General features: G+C 59.8%; 1 protein-coding gene across 1 annotated transcript in view; it reads left to right on the plus strand.

Annotated features, from left to right (window-relative positions):
• Positions 1 to 17,651, plus strand: part of PPP1R13B (protein phosphatase 1 regulatory subunit 13B) — an 85,052-nt gene that overhangs the window by 65,977 nt on the left and 1,424 nt on the right. The window contains exons 6-16 of the mRNA XM_080668898.1: positions 2,584 to 2,758; positions 3,603 to 3,799; positions 6,029 to 6,169; positions 8,716 to 8,896; positions 12,125 to 12,294; positions 12,652 to 13,153; positions 14,511 to 15,274; positions 15,608 to 15,745; positions 15,820 to 15,953; positions 16,575 to 16,741; positions 17,329 to 17,528. Of these exons, the coding sequence (XP_080525024.1) occupies positions 2,584 to 2,758; positions 3,603 to 3,799; positions 6,029 to 6,169; positions 8,716 to 8,896; positions 12,125 to 12,294; positions 12,652 to 13,153; positions 14,511 to 15,274; positions 15,608 to 15,745; positions 15,820 to 15,953; positions 16,575 to 16,741; positions 17,329 to 17,528 (2,769 nt within the window). The remainder of the gene's footprint in view (positions 1 to 2,583; positions 2,759 to 3,602; positions 3,800 to 6,028; positions 6,170 to 8,715; positions 8,897 to 12,124; positions 12,295 to 12,651; positions 13,154 to 14,510; positions 15,275 to 15,607; positions 15,746 to 15,819; positions 15,954 to 16,574; positions 16,742 to 17,328; positions 17,529 to 17,651) is intronic.

Here is a 17,651-nt window from a genome sequence, read left to right on the forward strand (position 1 = left end):
CGTGCCCAAGCCTGTTCTCCAAACTGGTCCCTTAGATTGGGGTTCGTGCGCTCCCGGGTAACTCTTGTCGGGGGGACCAGGCCACGGAAGTCTCAGCACCATGCTTTCCTCTGTCATCTCCTCCCCGCAACAAATACACCGTGGCTGCCGCAGGTGGGATGGTGTCAGGGCAGGAGCACTTGACCCTTGACCTGCACACACAGACACAGCTGGAAAGGATCGACTCGGCCTCTTGTGGATGAAATGTGGGAAGAAAGGGTGTTTTCCGTTGTCATCTCCTTTCCCGCTGGGTGTGCCCTCAGCGGGGTAGTCGGCCTTGGTGTTCTAGGAAGCCAGCGCTCCGTGACCACCTGCTGGTCCCGGGCCCCGAGACAAGGACCCTTGTCGTCAGGGCTTCCCTGGTGCAGGCCACGCCCCCGGCACCGTTGGGTTTGCTGTGGGGGCGGGGGAGGGGGCGTAATGGGCTCTGCGTTTGTGGTTGGGACTCTGGAGCAGCAGCATTTAAAGTTTCTCCAAACGATGGTTTAGTCATGGGTCTTCAAAGTCAGACGCCAGACCTGTCAGCCGTGCCCTCGGGGACGCCTCGCACTGTGATGGGCCAGATGTCCTGAGCTGCCGAGGGCCCGGCGCCCTCGCTGCCCGCTCTTCCTGCGCTCTCTGCCAGAGAGGCCTTTTATTTTTTATTTGTCAGTGACAGTGGATGTGCAATATTGCATGAGTTCCAAGTGCCCAGCATAGTGGTTAGACATGTATACAACCTACGAAGTGTCCCCCTGAGACGTCCAAGACCCCTTGGCACCGTAGTTATTGTAACGGTATTGACCGTATCCCCTGGGCTTCCTTACAGCCCTGTGCCTTCCGTAACGGCCGTTTTCCTTCTCAGTCCCTTCGCCTTCGCACCAGCCCCAGCCCTCGTAGGCGTGGCATCGGCAGTCTGTTCTCTGTCTGCGAGTCTCTTTCTGTGACGTCTGTTCCTTTATCGTTTCTTAGATTCCACACATAACTGAACCTGTAGATTTTCTCTTTTTTATTTCTTTATTGATTAAGTTATTACATACGTGTCCTCATCCCCCCATTAGCCCCCTCCATCCCCCCCACTCACGCCCTCACCCCCCTGTTGTCTGTGTCCATTGGTTAGGCCTGTATGCATGCATACAAGTCCTTTGGTTGATCTCTCCCCCTTCCCCCCACCCTCCCCTGCCTTCCCTCTGAGGTTTGACGGTCTGATCGATGCTTCTCTGTCTCTGGATCTGTTTTTGTTCATCAGTTTGAGTTGTTCACATGTAGATTTTCTTAATAACCATATGTCCAAGCCAACTTTTTTCATTTATTGAATGACCATCTACTGTCCACTTTTATGTAAATAAGAGGTTAAGGTGCACTTGTTGTTAAAAGTTGTCTTACGTAAAAAAAAAAAAAAAAAAAAAAAGTTACGAAGTTTATTGGACTTATAAGAATAAAAAACAATTAGAAGTTAAATAAATCAGAAAGTATTTCATCTTAATAAGATTTCTAAGATGAAATGTACATAGAATTATGTAATTATAATATTTTCTAATTCTACTTTTTATTTCCTTTCCAAATATTGATCCAAGAATATTATTGTTAAGGAAATTCTTAGGTATTTTCAGGGTGTGAACCGCAAGTTCACGCTGACTTCACCTGTGTCAGTGTGTGAGGCCTGCATAATCGCACAGGGAGGGTCTGTACGTGCATATGGGGCTTGAAGATTAATGCTGACTTATCCTTAAGGTGTGTGTTCAAATAATGGGGGAAACTACTGAAGTGCGCATGTTTTCACTTTAGGATTGTCCTGGTTTTGTTTTAACTATAAAACATTCATTCGTTTTGAAGAAGCGAGTCCTAAAGAAAACAACACTTCCTGGGCTGTGGGATGTCACTCAGCAATTAGAGGTTTATCTCCTCACTGATGGCTTACCCTCTTCAGTAGACAGCCCCCTGCTGGCCGCGCCACTTCCTGTAGGTGAACCGGCCTTGGAAGCCCATTGCAGCGGAAGCCTGTCTGACAGCAGGAAGTGTGGGCTCGCAGACAGGATGAGGAGCCAGCGGGTGGTGCCTGAGCAGCCAGGAGGCTTCCTGGGGAGCACGTGTGCGCTGGATGGTCCGATGGTGCCGAGCGAAGCCCGCTTGTGAATCCCTACCCCCCCTCCTCCCCCCCCCCCCCCCCCCCCCCGCACAGTAACCAGCGTTGTGCCGTCTTCGGTGCGTGTGGCTCCTCGGACGTGTTCATGTGGGTTTTTGTTAATCCTCACCCGAGGATATTTCCCCATGACCGCTTAGAGAGAGTGGAAAGGAGGTGGGGGGAGAGAGGGAGGGAGAGATCCACTGACCTCCTCCCGCTGGGGCCCGGGATCAAACTCAAAACCCAGGTACAGCTCCCAACCGGAATCAACCCAAGACCCTTCGTTGCATGACCGACACTCCAGCCACTGAGCACACAGGCCAGGCCCTGGGACATGTCTTTCGTATTTGGACAGGTGACACTGAGGAATCCACTCCAGTTTCTCGTGTGTGAGAGGAAGCGTGCATCCGTTTCAGAGTGAGCTGTTTCTCTCTTGTTAGGAGCAGCGTCTGCATTTTCTGAAGCAGCAGGAGCGCCATCAGCAGCAGTCTATTTCTGAAAGTGAGAAGCTTCAGAAACTCAAAGAACGAGTTGAAGCCCAGGAGAACAAGCTGAAGAAGATCCGTGCCATGAGGGGCCAGGTGGACTACAGCAAGATAATGAACGGCAATCTGTGTACGTCCGCCTCCCTGCTCCCGCTCAGCGGGCCCGCGCTCTCAGTCACGCCCCAGTCAGAGCTGGTGTGGAGCGGGCACTGCTCACCCGGGGAGAGGGTGGGCAGGCTGGGCTAAGTGGTCTTGGGGTCTCCCCGCCCAGCCGTGCAGCACTGGCCCAACTCCTCCTGGGGCCTGTCATAATTAAGCAGCTGAAGTCTCACGTGTGTATTACGATAGACCAGTGGTTGGCAAACTGCGGCTCGTGAGCCGCGGTTTGCCGTTCTGTTGACTAATGAGTTTGCCGACCACTGGGATAGGGGATTAATCACAAGGAACAACAGTCTGTAATTATTGGAATCGAGAGTCTAGGTCAGTGGTCGGCAAACTCATTAGTCAACGGAGCCGCAGTTTGCCGACCACTGCGATAGACCATACCAATGCCCACTTTCTGTTTTTTTCCGAATGTGTCTTGATCCTGTTAATCCAGTGAGTGCCTGCTCTGTGTCCATGGTGCCAGAACAGACGGGCATGGCCTGCCTCACAGAGCCGGGTCTGCTGGTGCCTTGAGATTCCCAGGTGGCCTGACCAAGCTCGCTGTGGGACTGACTGCCCTGATCAGAGAATATTCCCGAATGAGTGGAAACATTTTTTGCCATGCAAGCAGTCACACGTGTCCCGAGGGCTGCTGGAATGTGTCGTGGGTTATGGGTGTCACAATCTCCTCTCCAGGGTCCGGCCCTCAATGATGCTGGAGTTGAGTTAAATGTATAAACAGGAAGGAGACTCACCAAACAAAAATGACACACCACTAGGAGAGAAACTCCCAGCTGAGTGACGTTTTCTTTCTTGGTGGGAAATCACAGCTGCCGAGATAGAGAGGTTCAGCGCCATGTTCCAGGAAAAGAAGCAGGAGGTGCAGACAGCCATTCTGCGCGTCGACCAGCTCAGCCAGCAGCTGGAAGACCTCAAGAAGGGGAAGCTGAACGGGCTGCAGCCTTACACCGGCAAGCTGCCGGGCCCGGCCGCCGTGGAGTTAAAAAGGCTGTACCAAGAGCTGCAGGTAACGGGGGTCCGGGATGGGGGTGTGACGCGTCCCGATCTCCACGCTTTCTTCTGTGGGCGGGAGACCTCAGCTGCTGGGGACACACTGATGGATGCTAACTTGATAGAAGCATGAAATGAATTCAGTACAAAGGGGTTTTTTACCCACAAAAAGTACAATTTAGTGGTTTTTAGTATCTTCACAGAGTTCTGCATCTACCACCACAGTCAAGTATAGAACATCTTCATCAGAAGCCCCACACCTTAGCCATCCCTCAGAAGCCCCGCCCCCTTAGCCATCCCTCAGAAGCCCCACACCTTAGCCATCCCTCAGAAGCCCCACCCCCTTAGCCATCCCCCAGAAGCCCCACCCCCTTAGCCATCCCTCAGAAGCCCCGCCCCCCAGCCCTAAGCAGTCAGGAACCTCCCCTCCCTGTCTGTAGCTCCGCCCATTCTGGACACTTCCCATGTACAGGTTCGTGCAGTGTGTCACGTGTGGTTCTTTGTGACTGGCTTCTGCCACGCGTTTTCAGTGCAGAGCTCCGGTGCAGAACTGAACTGGCAGTACAACGAGCTAGTAAAGAATTAAGTTTAGGTGATCTTTAAGGTGTCTGTGTAAACTGTTTTGATGAGATACTTAGATGCCTGCTGTTCAGTCCTTGACTCAGTCAGCATGAGCTGCTGTAACGAGGAGGTTTACCTAGACCCTGAGGTCTCACAGTTCCAGAGGCCGACCTCCAAGAACAGGTGCCGGCAGACGCAGTTCGTGGAGGGTCTGCCCCCAGCTTGTAGGTGGCCACCTTCTCGCTGTACTCACGGCTCCCGTCTCGTCCTCTTCTTAAAAGGACACTTACAAGAACCCCATCACGGCTCCCATTCTCACCACCGCGGCTAAGCCAGACCCCTCCCCAAGGCCCACCTCCAAAGACCCCTGGGGCTGAGGGCTTGCATATGGGAATTCTGGGAGAACACAGACACTCGGGCCAAAGGAACCCACAAGGTTTCCATTTCTCAGACGTTGTCACCAGCAGGTGCTGTTTGAAGCCAGAAGCAAGTTTTGTGATTCGATTAGCACCTGGTAGGAAAAGTATATCATTTTATGCAGTGAGAATATTTAATTAGAGTAAATTAAATATCATGTTTGTTGCTGTTAAGTTCTCTAACATAAATGCATACAAATAAAATATAAAATGTTATGGCTTTCAACATTTTGTTATTAATTCTCACCAGAGGATATTTTTTCCATTGCTTTTCAGAGAGAATAGGAGGGAGGGAGTGGGGGAGAGAGAGAGAAAGAGAGAGGGCGAGGGAGAGAAACATCTGTGTGAGAGAGACACATCGATTGGTTGCCTCCTGCACATGCCTCAACCAGGGCCGGGGATCGAGCCTGCAACCCAGGTACATGCCCTTAACGGGGGAGAGAATCCACAGCCCTTCAGTCTGCAGGCCGTTGCTCTAACCACTGAGAACACCAGCCAGGGCTTTTTCCAATTTTTTTACAGCAATCTATGTTAAGAAGCATGTTTCCCATAACCAGTGGACACAGACAGGGGCAGGGGGCAAGGGCATGTGCTAGGGGGTGGGAGCGGCCAGGGAGAGGCCAATGGGGGAAAAGGAGCCATATATAATACTTTGAACAATAAAGAATTTAAATTAAAAAAATAGCATGCTCCCTGTCCAGTGCATGCACACGGCGTGTGCTAGTACACGTGTGCATCTGGAGCTGAGCGCGACAGGACGTACGTTCTGTGGGCACAGCCCTGTGTTCTAGTCTGTCAGTTCTCTGCAGCGCTGGCTGCAACCCACAGAAATGACAGAACATCGTTGGGCCATTTGGCCATCCTTTGTGAATTCCCGCTGCCTCTGCAGTGAGTGCCTCATTAAGTGGCTTGTGGGGGGTGGAGACCACACCTCTCCTTAGTTCCCTAGAGGGGTGTTCAGGGCACTTGTCACTGAAATGCCATCCCCAAGGACGGAGGTCCTGGTCCCACAGCCATCATGGTGCCAGTCACTCCGTTTGCTTCCAGGAGGACACGCGGCTGCCCTTCTCTGGTTCATAAGGAATCTGCCGGCTTCCTCGGGGCCGTAGCTGTGAGCACGCAGTGCACAAGCAGCGTGCGCATGTGTGAATGCGCATGTGTGAATGCGCATCGGGACTCCGCTACTTCATCCTCTTCGTCTCCCTGGCCAGGGCAGGGTGACCGTGTGGCTCATGCAGATCTCACACGTTGTCTTTTCTGTGCTGCAGATTCGTAACCAGCTTAACCAGGAACAGAACTCCAAACTGCAGCAGCAAAAGGACCTCTTAAACAAGCGCAACATGGAGGTGGCCATGATGGACAAGCGCATCAGCGAGCTGCGCGAGCGTCTGTACGGGAAGAAAATCCAGGCACGTGGGAAAGCTAGTGTGTCTGTGAGACACGGGGTTCAGCCAGAGGGCACACCTTCCCTCCTACGGCCTTGTCTCCATCTGCCCAGATGATGCAGCATAAATTGGCCCCAAACCGTGAAAACGGCCTAGGGGCAGCCCTCTTTCCCAAGGAGGCATCTGCTCCTGGTGCCCGGGGTCGGCAGGTCGGAGCCACAGGCTGTGCTCACCCTCCTCCCGCTGTGCGGCTGCCCCTCCACCGGGGAGCTCGGGCTCGAGTCGCAGCGCAGGGCTGGGTCCCGCGCCACCATTTTCAGCTGTGCCGCACGGGCAGGTTCCTTGACCTTGTGTGGCCTGTGTCCTTGCAGGAAACTGATCTGTCCCATCTGCCCCAGGAGTTGTCATGAAAGGGGACCCAGGGGGAAGGGCTTTGTAAGCTCCTGAGCAGAGTTCTGTATGAGTGGTTAGCGCTTTTAAAATACTGACTTGGTATGTTGAATTTCAAAGGCGATAAATGAAAGTTAAAACAGTACAGAAATATTTAAAGGAAAATGTGGAAGTCCCTTCCACTCTGTTCTCATTCTCAAGGGGTGACAATTGTTCACGTTCCAGTCTTTTGCTTAATGCAGACAGAAGGTACTGGATCTCTAACGGACGTGGAATTGTAGGAACGCTACCACTCCCACTGCTCTGCACCCCGCCTTTTTAAAACTGCAGCACGGGGGTCTTTCCGGGTCGTTACCTCACGCCTTTTGTAACTTCTGTGTAGTATTCCGCGTCCCAGGCCGGTGGCCCCTTGGCCCAGCCCTGTTGTCGGGCAGGTGTCCCGAGCCTTGTTCTTGCTCTCGGTGCTTCCGTGCACATGTGCCTGGCCGTGAGCGTGTGCGAGGTTCGGCGGACTGCTGTGTGCTCTCTGGGGGATGCGGCACTCCCCCTTCCTCCACTAGTGGTGCTCAGGTTTGAGGGAGGCGATGCCTGGGTCAGAGCTGACTGGCACTCTGCCCTCGGGAGTGGAGACTGGAGCAAGCAGCCCAGCCAGCTGGGACAAGGCCCCCAAAGTCCCCGACTCACGCTCAGTCATGAGTGCTTTCACGGTTTGATGCGTCCTTGTGGGCTCCTGCCCCTCTGCAGGTGGCTCTCAGGCGGGAGGCGTGGGCTTCCGAGGCTTTGCCCGGGTGGGTGGGTTAGGGAGATGCTAGAGGAAGAAGGGACCTGCTGGTTCTGTGGCTGCCGTAATCCGTGCTCTCGGTGACGTCTCTGGTTTACAGATCTGCACTCCTTGAACCAAAGAGCTTAATGTCAGCGCTGAGTCTCTAACTGATGACGGGCAGTGTTTTCTCTTGATGCGGATGAGCGGCACAGGCCGTGAGAGGGCGCCCCCGCTCTCCGGGCCTGCTTCCATAGCATCTCCAGCTCTGAAGGGCTGGTCGGCCTCTCCGAGAAACAGAACCTGTGGGGGGATAGGGAGAGATTGGTTGGTTGATTTTAGGGAATTGATTGATTTTAGGGAGTTCGATCACACAGTTGGGGAGGCTACAGCCTGAAGACCCCGAAAATGAATTGTTGATGTTGCAGCTTGAGTCCGAAGGCAGAATTGCCTCTCCCTCAGAGGATGGAAGTCTTTTTGTCAGAAGGCCTTCACCTGATTGGATGTGGCCCACCCACACTCCGAGGGCCATCTGCTTTACTCACCGTCTGTCGTTTCCATGTTAATCTCATCTGAAAAGACCCTCAGGGCAGCATCTATCTGGGTGTGTTTGTCCAAAGATCTAGCCGCGGGGACACACAGAATTAGCTGCACAAATAGCTCCCTCCGTGTTACTTGGTGCATTCTGCCCAGCACTTGCAGGCTTCCCTCGAAGATGGTGCCTCTGCAGAGATGTGTCCCTCCCACAGGTCCCAGGCACCTCTCAGCGATTGTCAGAGCCAGGGACCCACTCCCCAGGTGACATGCTCGCGCATGCAGAGCAGCACACAGCTGTGGGAGGTTAGGGGTCCCCGGATCCCCGGACCCCTCTCGTGGGGATCTGGGGACCCCTAAGGAGGCAGGGGTTCTGTAGTTACAGCCCTCTTACAGACTCTGTTGTTGGGCAGCGTTGTGTGACCAGTGTCATTGGCTGTGGCTTGGTGTCCTCAGGGAACTGGTCAGAGCCTCGCCTGGTTCCAGGCCCTGTCACTCATTCAGACCTTACAACAACCCTATCCTGACTTTACAGACGTGGGCACAGAGATTCAGAGAGGTTACGTCACTTGCCCAAGGCAGCACAGAAAGTATGTGGCAGAGCAGGATGGGAAGCCAGCCAGGCTCGGAGCCCGGGCTCTGACTACTGCCCCTGGGGAGGGGGCGCATCCCCCCGGGGAGAGGGCCTGGGAGCAGTCCTGGTGCGTCATAGCTCCCAGCTCTTGGGTCACCAGGGAGGGCCACTCACAGGCCTGTGGGTCGAGGCCCTCCCTGACATCTGGCCCTTCCTGGACGCTCTCCCTCAGGTTGGTGGGGCTGCCTCAGTGCAAGCTAGTGAGTGAGCTTCACCCAGGAGAAGGCTAACTCTCCTTTCTTCCCGTTGCAGCTGAGCCGTGTGAATGGCGCGTCATCGCCACAGTCACCCCTGAGCACGCCTGGCAGGGTGGCTGCCGTGGGGCCTTATATCCAGGTCCCCAGCGCGGGCAGCTGCTCAGCCCCGGGGGACCCCGTAAAGCCCCAGTCTCTCACTGTTGCTTCAGGAGCTGCCCACGGAAGGCCCAAACCTGGTAAGTGGGCGGCCCTCTTCCTGAGGAGCGTGGCGGGAAGGGGAGCCGTGGAGCAGCGTCCTCAGAGGGGCCCCGCGTGTTCTTTCGGACTCCCCCGAAGTACCCCGTCCTCCGGGGCACCTTTGGGAGTGTGTGCTGCCACGGTGACCATCCCCTGGACAGCACTGTGACTGCTCTCTCCTTCCCCCCCTCCGCGTGGCCGTCATCGATCAAAACGTCCACAGACTGCCGCTTTGCCCTTGGCCCACTGCGGTGTGTGGTGACCAGCCTCGGCCCCGGCATCGTGCTGGTGTGGCGCCCCCACTTCCTGGCCACCCCGGCAGGCTCTCCATGGAGACTCGGCCCCCCTTCCCCAGAGGAGGGCGGCTGGTTTTCAGCGGATGCACGGGAGCCCGGGCTCCTTTGCAGGAGGACGCCTTACGGCTGGGTGCACGCAGGCCCGTAGCGCCCGCCATGTCGGCAGGTCCCAACACTGCAGCGCCCCTGCCCGGACGACCGCAGCCTGCGACTGGCCTGCCGGGCCTGTGAGGCCCTTGGAGGCTGCTGTAGACTTGGGGCGTCTTCGGTTTGCTGGCTTCCTGTTCTCATGCCGGGCACCTGCCCTGCGGCCGCACCTCTGCTGCTCCCGCGGGTGGGGGCGTCCCCAGCCCTCAGATTCGGCCGAGTCTCAGCAGCTGCAGGCCCTGTGGTCGGGGTGGCCTCCAATGGCAGCCTCCTTGGTGAGCTGCTCTTCATGGTGTGAGCCACCCCGTGGTGGAAGCTGACATTCGTCTGGTTCCAATGGCGGCTGATTAGCCCCGCCAGCCGCTTCTCTGCCGCCTTCCCCGTAAACCCTTCCTGAGCCGGGCCCATCTCCCACGTCCCTCTCCTCTGGGTACGTGCTGGGCCCCTCAGGGTTGCAAAAAGACACCGTACAGAGCCCGAGAATGCCCTTCAGAAGTTCAGAACCAGCCTGGCTGGGTCCCAGCTGTGCTGTGAGGTGATGGCCTGGGACACCTGTGTCACCCACACGGGCAGAACCTGGGCCCAGCTGTGGATCTGGGGAGAGAAATCTCTTCGGTGGGGACGCTACCCGTGCTGTGGCTGTTCTGGTTCCGTGCCCCACAGATGGCCACGGTAGACCCAGAGTGACCCGCTCGTGGGCAGTGTCCGACCTGGACGTCGGGCCTGACTGCGGCTCCGCACGCCAAGCTGCAGACCCCTGACGAACCGTGTGTCGGCGGGCAGGCCCGGGGGGCTCTGTCCCTCGTGCCGCTCAGGCAGTAGCCACTGTTTTCCAAACCGGGAGAGGCCTGGGCGTCCCGTCTAGCCTTGAGAGAGATGCCACATGTGGACGTAGCCTGCCCCCCCTTCAGCCAGGTGCCAGGCGGGGCCGGCCCACGCACCCGGGTCCTGCGCGGGGAGGGCTGAGCAATGCTGGCACACGAGGGTGTTCGGTTTTCTTTACCAAATGAAGATGATTTCCCGAGTTCACGGTGCGGCTTTAGCTTTATCTTCAGTACAAGGATCTCCCTTCATACTTAAGATGATTGTCCCTTTCTAATAGAAACACGTGGTCTTCCTTCTGTACCTTCTGCCTTGTCCTTGAGAAAGAAAATGCCTTTCTTCATTCCTCCTTCACCTTCCTGTGGCTGGTCCCCTGAAACCTCTGGTTGCCGCCGGACTTCAGAAGCCGCTGCTGGTTGGCCACATTCCTGGTGACCTTGAGAGAGGGCGCGGGGCATCGCGCGCTCGGCCCGAGAGTCTGCACTGGACTCTCCCATCAGCCCGGGCTTTCACCGTGGGCCTCCCCAGGGGTGCCCCTCGCCTCCCCGGGAAGAAAGAAAAGCGCCCCGGCCTGGAATAGGCTGACAGGCCACACGGAGCGAGGTGACCTTTGGCCTCGGACTGCTCCGCAGGGCCCTGCAGCTTGGCCGAGCCGTGTGGAGCCTGCTGCCTGGAGCTGGGTGATGTCAGCAGTGCGGGAACAGCTATGTCGCCGTGGGTGCAGGGCTGGCAGTGCTGCCGCAGGGGTGGGCACGGCTCTGGAGCAAGCCGTGTGCTGCGGGTCAGGACCCAGCCCGGCTCAGAGGCTCCGCCCGTCCTGCACGCGCCGGGGCCTCTGGTCGTGCCCAGAGCACGTGCCAGCCAGCCTTCCCGTCCCGGGTCGCAGGCTTCGGCTCCGCGCCGTCGTGGCGAGGGAGAGAGAGTCCCCTCCACTCCTCAGTCGTGTCCACCTGCTGCGCTGGCTGGAGGGACGAGGGCGTGCTGTTCTGCCAGGGCCCAGACAGTCCCTGGGATCTCCTCCTGTCCCATGTGGCTGAGGCTGGGTGTCGGCACGTCAGCCGTGCCTGCTGCGAGACACAAGCTGTTGGAGCTAGAGCCTGGCCCGCCGAGGGAGCGAGCGGTGCCCTTTCCAGTTTGGAAAACGCTCTGTGAAAACGCAGCTTCTCGGTGCTTTTCTGAAAATGCGGGCTGACTGGCTTTCTCATCGCTGCTGTGGGACGCAGCCTGTCTCTCCAGTCGGTAGGACCTCACCGGCCTCCGTGATCATGCCTCATTGTAGAGCGGGGGGGGGGGGGGATCGTCTGGCCCGCGGGCTGTGCAACGCCCGCAAAATGGTTTGGTCTGGCCCTGCCAAGGCATCGGGGTGAGTTAATTCAGTGTTTGACCAAAGAGAGCAGCTCCTTTTTAAGTTGATGCTTTTGTATGGGCCACGAATGATGTTATAAATATCCAGGTGGCCTTGGGCAGAAGGAAGGCCCCACCCGTTTTAGATGGCAGAAATTCCTAGGAGACAGAGTTGAGTTCTTTTAGCACTGTAAGCGGTGCAGATCAAACCTGTTATGGAGTCAAAGGAGCGTTCTTGATTGCTGTGTGTGAATGTACCTGTAAGTAGTGTTTGAACAGTAAGGACCCGTGCTGGCTTTGTTCATTAGTGTTGATGTAACGGGTTTGAGCTGTGCTTAAATGAGGGCTGAGAATGTCTCTGCGGACCGCTGTCCCCTGGCTGGGTCATCGGGGAGCCTGCACACTGAGCCACGCAGCGCTGGCGGGGCCTGGCCTGCCGAGCCGCCCTGGTCCCGCCGTGCACTCGCGAGCTGGTGTGCGGGGAGGGGTCAGCCCTGGCGGTGCTGCTCCATCCGAATGATGTTCCAAACAGTGACTTTCTTTTCCGATGGGGCTACTCTTGTGCTAGCTCATCTCATTCAAAGACAAACTTGACTTAAATTCTATGTTCTTTTCAAGCTAATGATGGGAACTGGCCAACGTTGAAACAAAATACGAGCTCTTCGGTGAAAGCAACACAGATCGCCAGTGTGGACTGGAAGGACCCGAGCGTGGAGGGGCCGCTCAGGCAGGGCCCCGTCTCCAGCCAGCCCGCGCCCTTGTCCGCTCTGGGAGCCCCGGAGAAGCCGGTAGGCCCCTTGTTTGTCACGATCCCGGACACAGAGAGCTCCTGACCCTGTCATGTTGGGCCCTTGTCTTCGAGGGTAGAAGGTCACGAGGCAAATTACTCTCACTAGTGTCCGAACGACACCCAGCCTGGAGGAGTCCATGGCCCTACGCACCCGCGCAGTGTGCCACGTCGGGCCTTTAGTCAGGGTGGTTCTGTCGAGGCCGGTGACAGCCGCCGTGCCCGATCCCCGGTGCCCTGTGCTGGCCACACCGACGTGAGGGATTACAAGTCCTACCTTGTCTTCTCATGGGACTGTGGATGGGACTCTGCTTAACCTCTCCGAGGGTGACTGTGTTTTCTTCACGTTTAAATTTAGGGCATCGAGAGGGGTAAGATGCCACCCCCCATCCCTGGCGGCGGCAAGCAGCTGCCGCCGAGCTGCGGCGCACACCCGAGTCCTGCGCCCACGGGCCCGGGGCCCACAGACTCCCTGGAGAGGAGGAAGGAGGGCAGCTTGCCCAGGCCCAGCGCAGGCCTGGCCGGTCGGCAGAAGCCCGGCCCTCTGCCCTCCGTGGGCAGCACCCACCCGCCAGGCTCCTCCCAGCAGATCCAGCAGCGGATTTCTGTGCCGCCGAGCCCCACGTACCCGCCCGCGGGGCCGCCTGCGTTTCCCGCTGGAGACGGCAAACCCGAGCTCCCGCTCACGGTGGCCATCAGGCCCTTCCTGGCAGATAAAGGGTCCAGGCCACAGTCCCCCAGGAAAGGACCCCAGACAGTGAATTCAAGTTCCATATACTCCATGTACCTCCAGCAAGCCACGCCCCCCAAGAACTACCAGCCCGCAGCGCATGGCGCCTCGAATAAGTCCGTCAAAGCAGGTACCGTGGATGTGTGCTCTCCCCTGGGGCCAGGAGGCGGAGCTTCCCCTAGGAACATGCCAACCCGTAGCCTCACGTGCGGGCCACACGCTACGTAGGGTTAAACTAGTCTTACCTCTCACACACCTGCGGTGTCGCGTGAGGTGGGTGGTCACAGCTGCCTTCCTGTCGAGCGCCCACCCCCGGGAGCTCCAGCCGTGGGGAGGGTGCGATTGCACAGTGTCCTCCCTCTCCTGCGTCCTGGTACCTCGAGCAGCTCTCCCGGGAGCCGGTGTGGGCTCTGCCCAGATCTCACCTCCACCTCCTGCCGTTGCCGAGGCAGGCCCTGGGGCAGCAGCTGGGGGCGAGAGGTGTCTGCTGCTTTGGGCGTCCCCCCCGCCCCCAGAGCTGCAGGGGAGAACAGCCCGATTCGGGTGAGGGGACATGGCCCTGGGGGCGAGGTGTTGGGGGGAGCAGGCCGGAGAACAGGGCCTAGTTCCACACCTCCCGTGTCAGCGGTTCTGACCTGGGTGGTGGGGTCCTGCCCGTCAAGTCTGGGCTGGGCTTCCTTAGACGTTCTCGGGCGTGAGCCGCGAGCTTCCAGACTGGTAGTTGAGGGACTCCTGGGTGCCTGGCCACCCCGTGCCCAGCGACCTCTGAGGCAGACACTGCACTGACCAGGGGCCTGGAGCGGCCGAGACCCTTCCCTGGAGCTCCAGGCGGCCTTGCTGCCAGGCCCGCCGGCGCTTCCTGCAGCGCCCAAGTCCGAGGCGCAGCTCCTTGGCCAGAAGACGGCAGCTCGTTTGGGTGGGGAAGCCCGGCCCGTGGCCATTTTAAATGTTCGTTTGGAAAAGCCCCAATTCTGGGATCCCAAAGGCAAAAGCTGGAGTTAGATAGTCCACGTTGCAGAAGTGTCGCTGAGGTTCCTTGAGCAGAGGACACACTTGGGGCTTGAACTGGGGCTCACCGCCGTGGCCCGTGCGGCTCGGTTGGTGGGAGCGTCGTGCTGGGCCCTGAAGGGCCGTGGGTTGTAGGTTCAGACCCCGGTTGGGGGGCATGTAGAAAGCAGCCAGTCAATGTTTTCTCTCCATCTCCCTTTCTCTCTAAAATCAATAAAAATTGGGTTCTCTGGTGAGGATTAAAAAAATAATAATGATGAATTTATTTAAAAAGTAGGGTCCAACAGCCGGGCCTGCCTCCGGTGTAACCAGAGGGGTTTAGTGCGGGCCAGGCCTGCAGGGCGCTGAGGGTCCCTGCCCTGTGTCCTCAGTGTACGGGAAGCCGGTCCTGCAGGGCGCTGAGGGTCCCTGTCCTGTGTCCTCAGTGTACGGGAAGCCGGTCCTGCAGGGCGCTGAGGGTCCCTGTCCTGTGTCCTCAGTGTACGGGAAGCCGGTCCTGCCGTCCGGCTCAACGTCCCCGTCGCCGTTGCCGTTCCTTCACGGGCCGCTGGCCACCAGCACCTCGCAGCCCGCGCCCCCTGCAGAGAGTGCCGAGAAGGAGCCGGAGCAGGACAGCCCGGCCCCGCCCGGGGAGGCCCCGGGCGCCATGGAGAGCCTGCCGCGGCCGCTCAGCCCCACCAAGCTCACGCCCATCGTGCACTCGCCGCTGCGCTACCAGAGCGACGCGGACCTGGAGGCGCTGCGCAGGAAGCTGGCCAACGCGCCGCGGCCGCTGAAGAAGCGCAGCTCCATCACGGAGCCCGAGGGCCCCGGCGGGCCCAACATCCAGAAGCTGCTCTACCAGCGCTTCAACACCCTGGCCGGCGGCATGGAGGGCGCCCCGTTCTGCCAGCCCAGCCCCTCGCAGGGCCTCACGGGCACCCTGGCCGACGTGGACAATGGGAACACCAACGCCAACGGGAACCTGGGGGAGGCCAGCCCGCAGCCCACGGCGCCGCCGCCCGCCGAGCCCGCCCCCGCCTCGGACGCCAACGACAACGAGCTCCCTTCCCCTGAGCCCGAGGGGCTCCCGCACCTCCAGACGCCCCCGACCGGGGCGCCTGTGGAGGACGCCAACAACAACGTGGCCACCGCCCTGTCCCCGGAGCAGGTCCCGAGCCCCGGGGCCGAGGCCCCCTCTCCGGGGGAAGAGCAAGTTTCCCCGTCACACCCCCCGGTCGCACCCCTGCTCGCAGCCTCTACGGTGGGTGCGGGCCTGGGCAGGGCCCCCTGTGCTGTGGAGGACCCAGCACTGTGCTGGGCGCGGTGGGCGTGGCAGATGGGTCCCCGCCCTTGGGGAGTCAGGGCTCACGGGCTCCTTGTACTGGGGGCCCAGCCGGGAGGGAGGCCCGAGGAGGGCAGCTGCCCCGAACCCGGAGGGAGGCAGTGCTGAGGGAGCAGAGCGGCTGGGAGTCCCTCGCAGCTGTAGGAAGGAGCCGCCCGCTCCCGGGTGGGAGCAGCGGAGCTGGGTGTCACCCCCCTGGCGCGGGCGGGGTGGGGGGTCCCCTTTAAGTCCAAGCCTGCTTCCTGTTCACAGAGCAAACGGACCAACCTGAAGAAGCCTAACTCGGAGCGCACGGGCCGCGGGCTGCGCGTCCGCTTCAACCCCCTGGCGCTGCTCCTGGACGCGTCCCTGGAGGGAGAGTTCGACCTGGTGCAGAGGATCATCTACGAGGTGAGCTGAGCGAGCGGAGCCCCTGCCCGGGCGCCCCCCACGTGTGGGCGGGGCTCACCCACCCTGTGTCCCAGGTGGAAGACCCCAGCAAGCCCAACGACGAAGGGATCACCCCGCTGCACAACGCCGTCTGCGCCGGCCACCACCACATCGTGCGGTTCCTGCTGGACTTCGGCGTCAACGTGAACGCCGCCGACAGCGATGGCTGGTGAGCCAGCCCCCCGCGGGGCAGGGCGGCCGCGGGGCTGGAGCACAGGGAGTGTGGGGTGAGGGGACGGGGTGCCCCTTCGTCCTGGGCTGCTCAGCACACCCCAGCTTTGCTTTCTGGAGAGTGTGTGAAAGGCACAGCCGTGCTTCCCTTTCCTTAACTGTGTTCACTGATTTTTTAAAGAGGAAGGAAGGGAGGGGAGAGAGAGAAACATTGATCAGCTGCCTCCTGCGTGCCCCCTACTGGGAATCGAACCCACGACCTCTCTGCACGGGATGAAGCTCCACCAGCTGAGCCACACGGGCCGGCTGTGGTGCAGCTGTCCACCTGGGCACGAACATGGGGGCCCAGCCACGTGGCCAGCCGTCAGGACCCCTGTCTGTTCAGTGGCCGGGTCGTGGCTGCGGGGCCGGCCCCCGGGGTCACTGTCAGCTTCGGGCAGCTGTCTGCCGCTGTCTGGGCTTCCTCAGCCCGCCCCTCTCGGGGGCGTGAGGCCCAGGACAGGTGCTTAGTAGAAACCACGCCACTGGAGACGGCGCGGAACATGCGGGCACTGAGGCTCTGCGGCCCAGGGCCCTGCCACTCCAGGGGCCACACACGCCCTCACCTCCCGCCCTGCAGGACGCCGCTGCACTGCGCCGCCTCCTGCAACAGCGTGCACCTCTGCAAGCAGCTGGTGGAGAGCGGCGCCGCCATTTTTGCCTCGACCATCAGTGACATTGAAACCGCCGCAGACAAGTGCGAGGAGATGGAGGAGGGCTACATCCAGTGCTCCCAGTTCCTGTATGGTACGCGGGCGTCCTCCCGGGCCTGCAGGGGGCGTGCGCTGGGCCGGCAGACCGGCCCCTGACTTCAGGGGCAGCACTTAGTCAGCAGAGGAAGCCCCGTCCCTTCGCTCCGTCCTGGGACAGCCTGAGGGGCCGTCGGCAGCGGGGTGCTGTGCAGGGGGCTGAGCACAAGCTCCCGGAGCCAGGCGGCGGCCAGCCTGGGGGCCCGTGGTGGACAGTGACGTGGGGGGGGAGGGAGGCCCCCGGGTCACTAGCCTGCTGGGCTTTCCTGGGCACGGACCGGCCCCTCTCTGCCACGTGTGAGTGCTGGCAGCCCTCTGAGCCGTCACCCCACCTCTTTGGTCCCCGACTTCGGAAGTCTGTGCTAGATGTGAGGTGCATGTTTCACCCTGAGAGAGGCCTCTGGACTCAGAGCCTCCAGTGGCAGCGCCTGCCTGCGGGGCATGGCCACGGGCAGCAGCTGGGCCTGGCTTCCGGCCTGCAGTCTCGCCGGCCGCCCAGGAGCGGCAGTGCGTCGGTCTGGTCCCGCGGTGGGGCTCTGGCCGCCCGCCCTCCGTGAGGCCTGACCGTGTGCTGTCCTGCCGCAGGGGTGCAGGAGAAGCTGGGCGTGATGAACAAGGGCGTGGTGTACGCGCTGTGGGGCTACGAGGCCCAGAACAGCGACGAGCTGTCCTTCCGGGAGGGCGACGCCATCACCATCCTGAGGCGCAAGGACGAGCACGAGACCGAGTGGTGGTGGGCCCGCCTGGGCGACCGCGAGGGCTACGTGCCCAGAAACCTGCTGGGGGTGAGTGCGCCGCCGCCCCGCTGGGGCTGGGCCCGTCTCACCCCAGTCAGAACTCCGCAGCCCAGAAACTTGCTTACTGGGGAGGGGGGAGGGGGGGCCTGCAGGTCGCTGTGGGAGAGAGGG

Source organism: Plecotus auritus, assembly GCF_963455305.1.
Source record: "Plecotus auritus genome assembly, chromosome: 1".
NCBI classification, from domain to species: Eukaryota; Metazoa; Chordata; class Mammalia; order Chiroptera; family Vespertilionidae; genus Plecotus; species Plecotus auritus.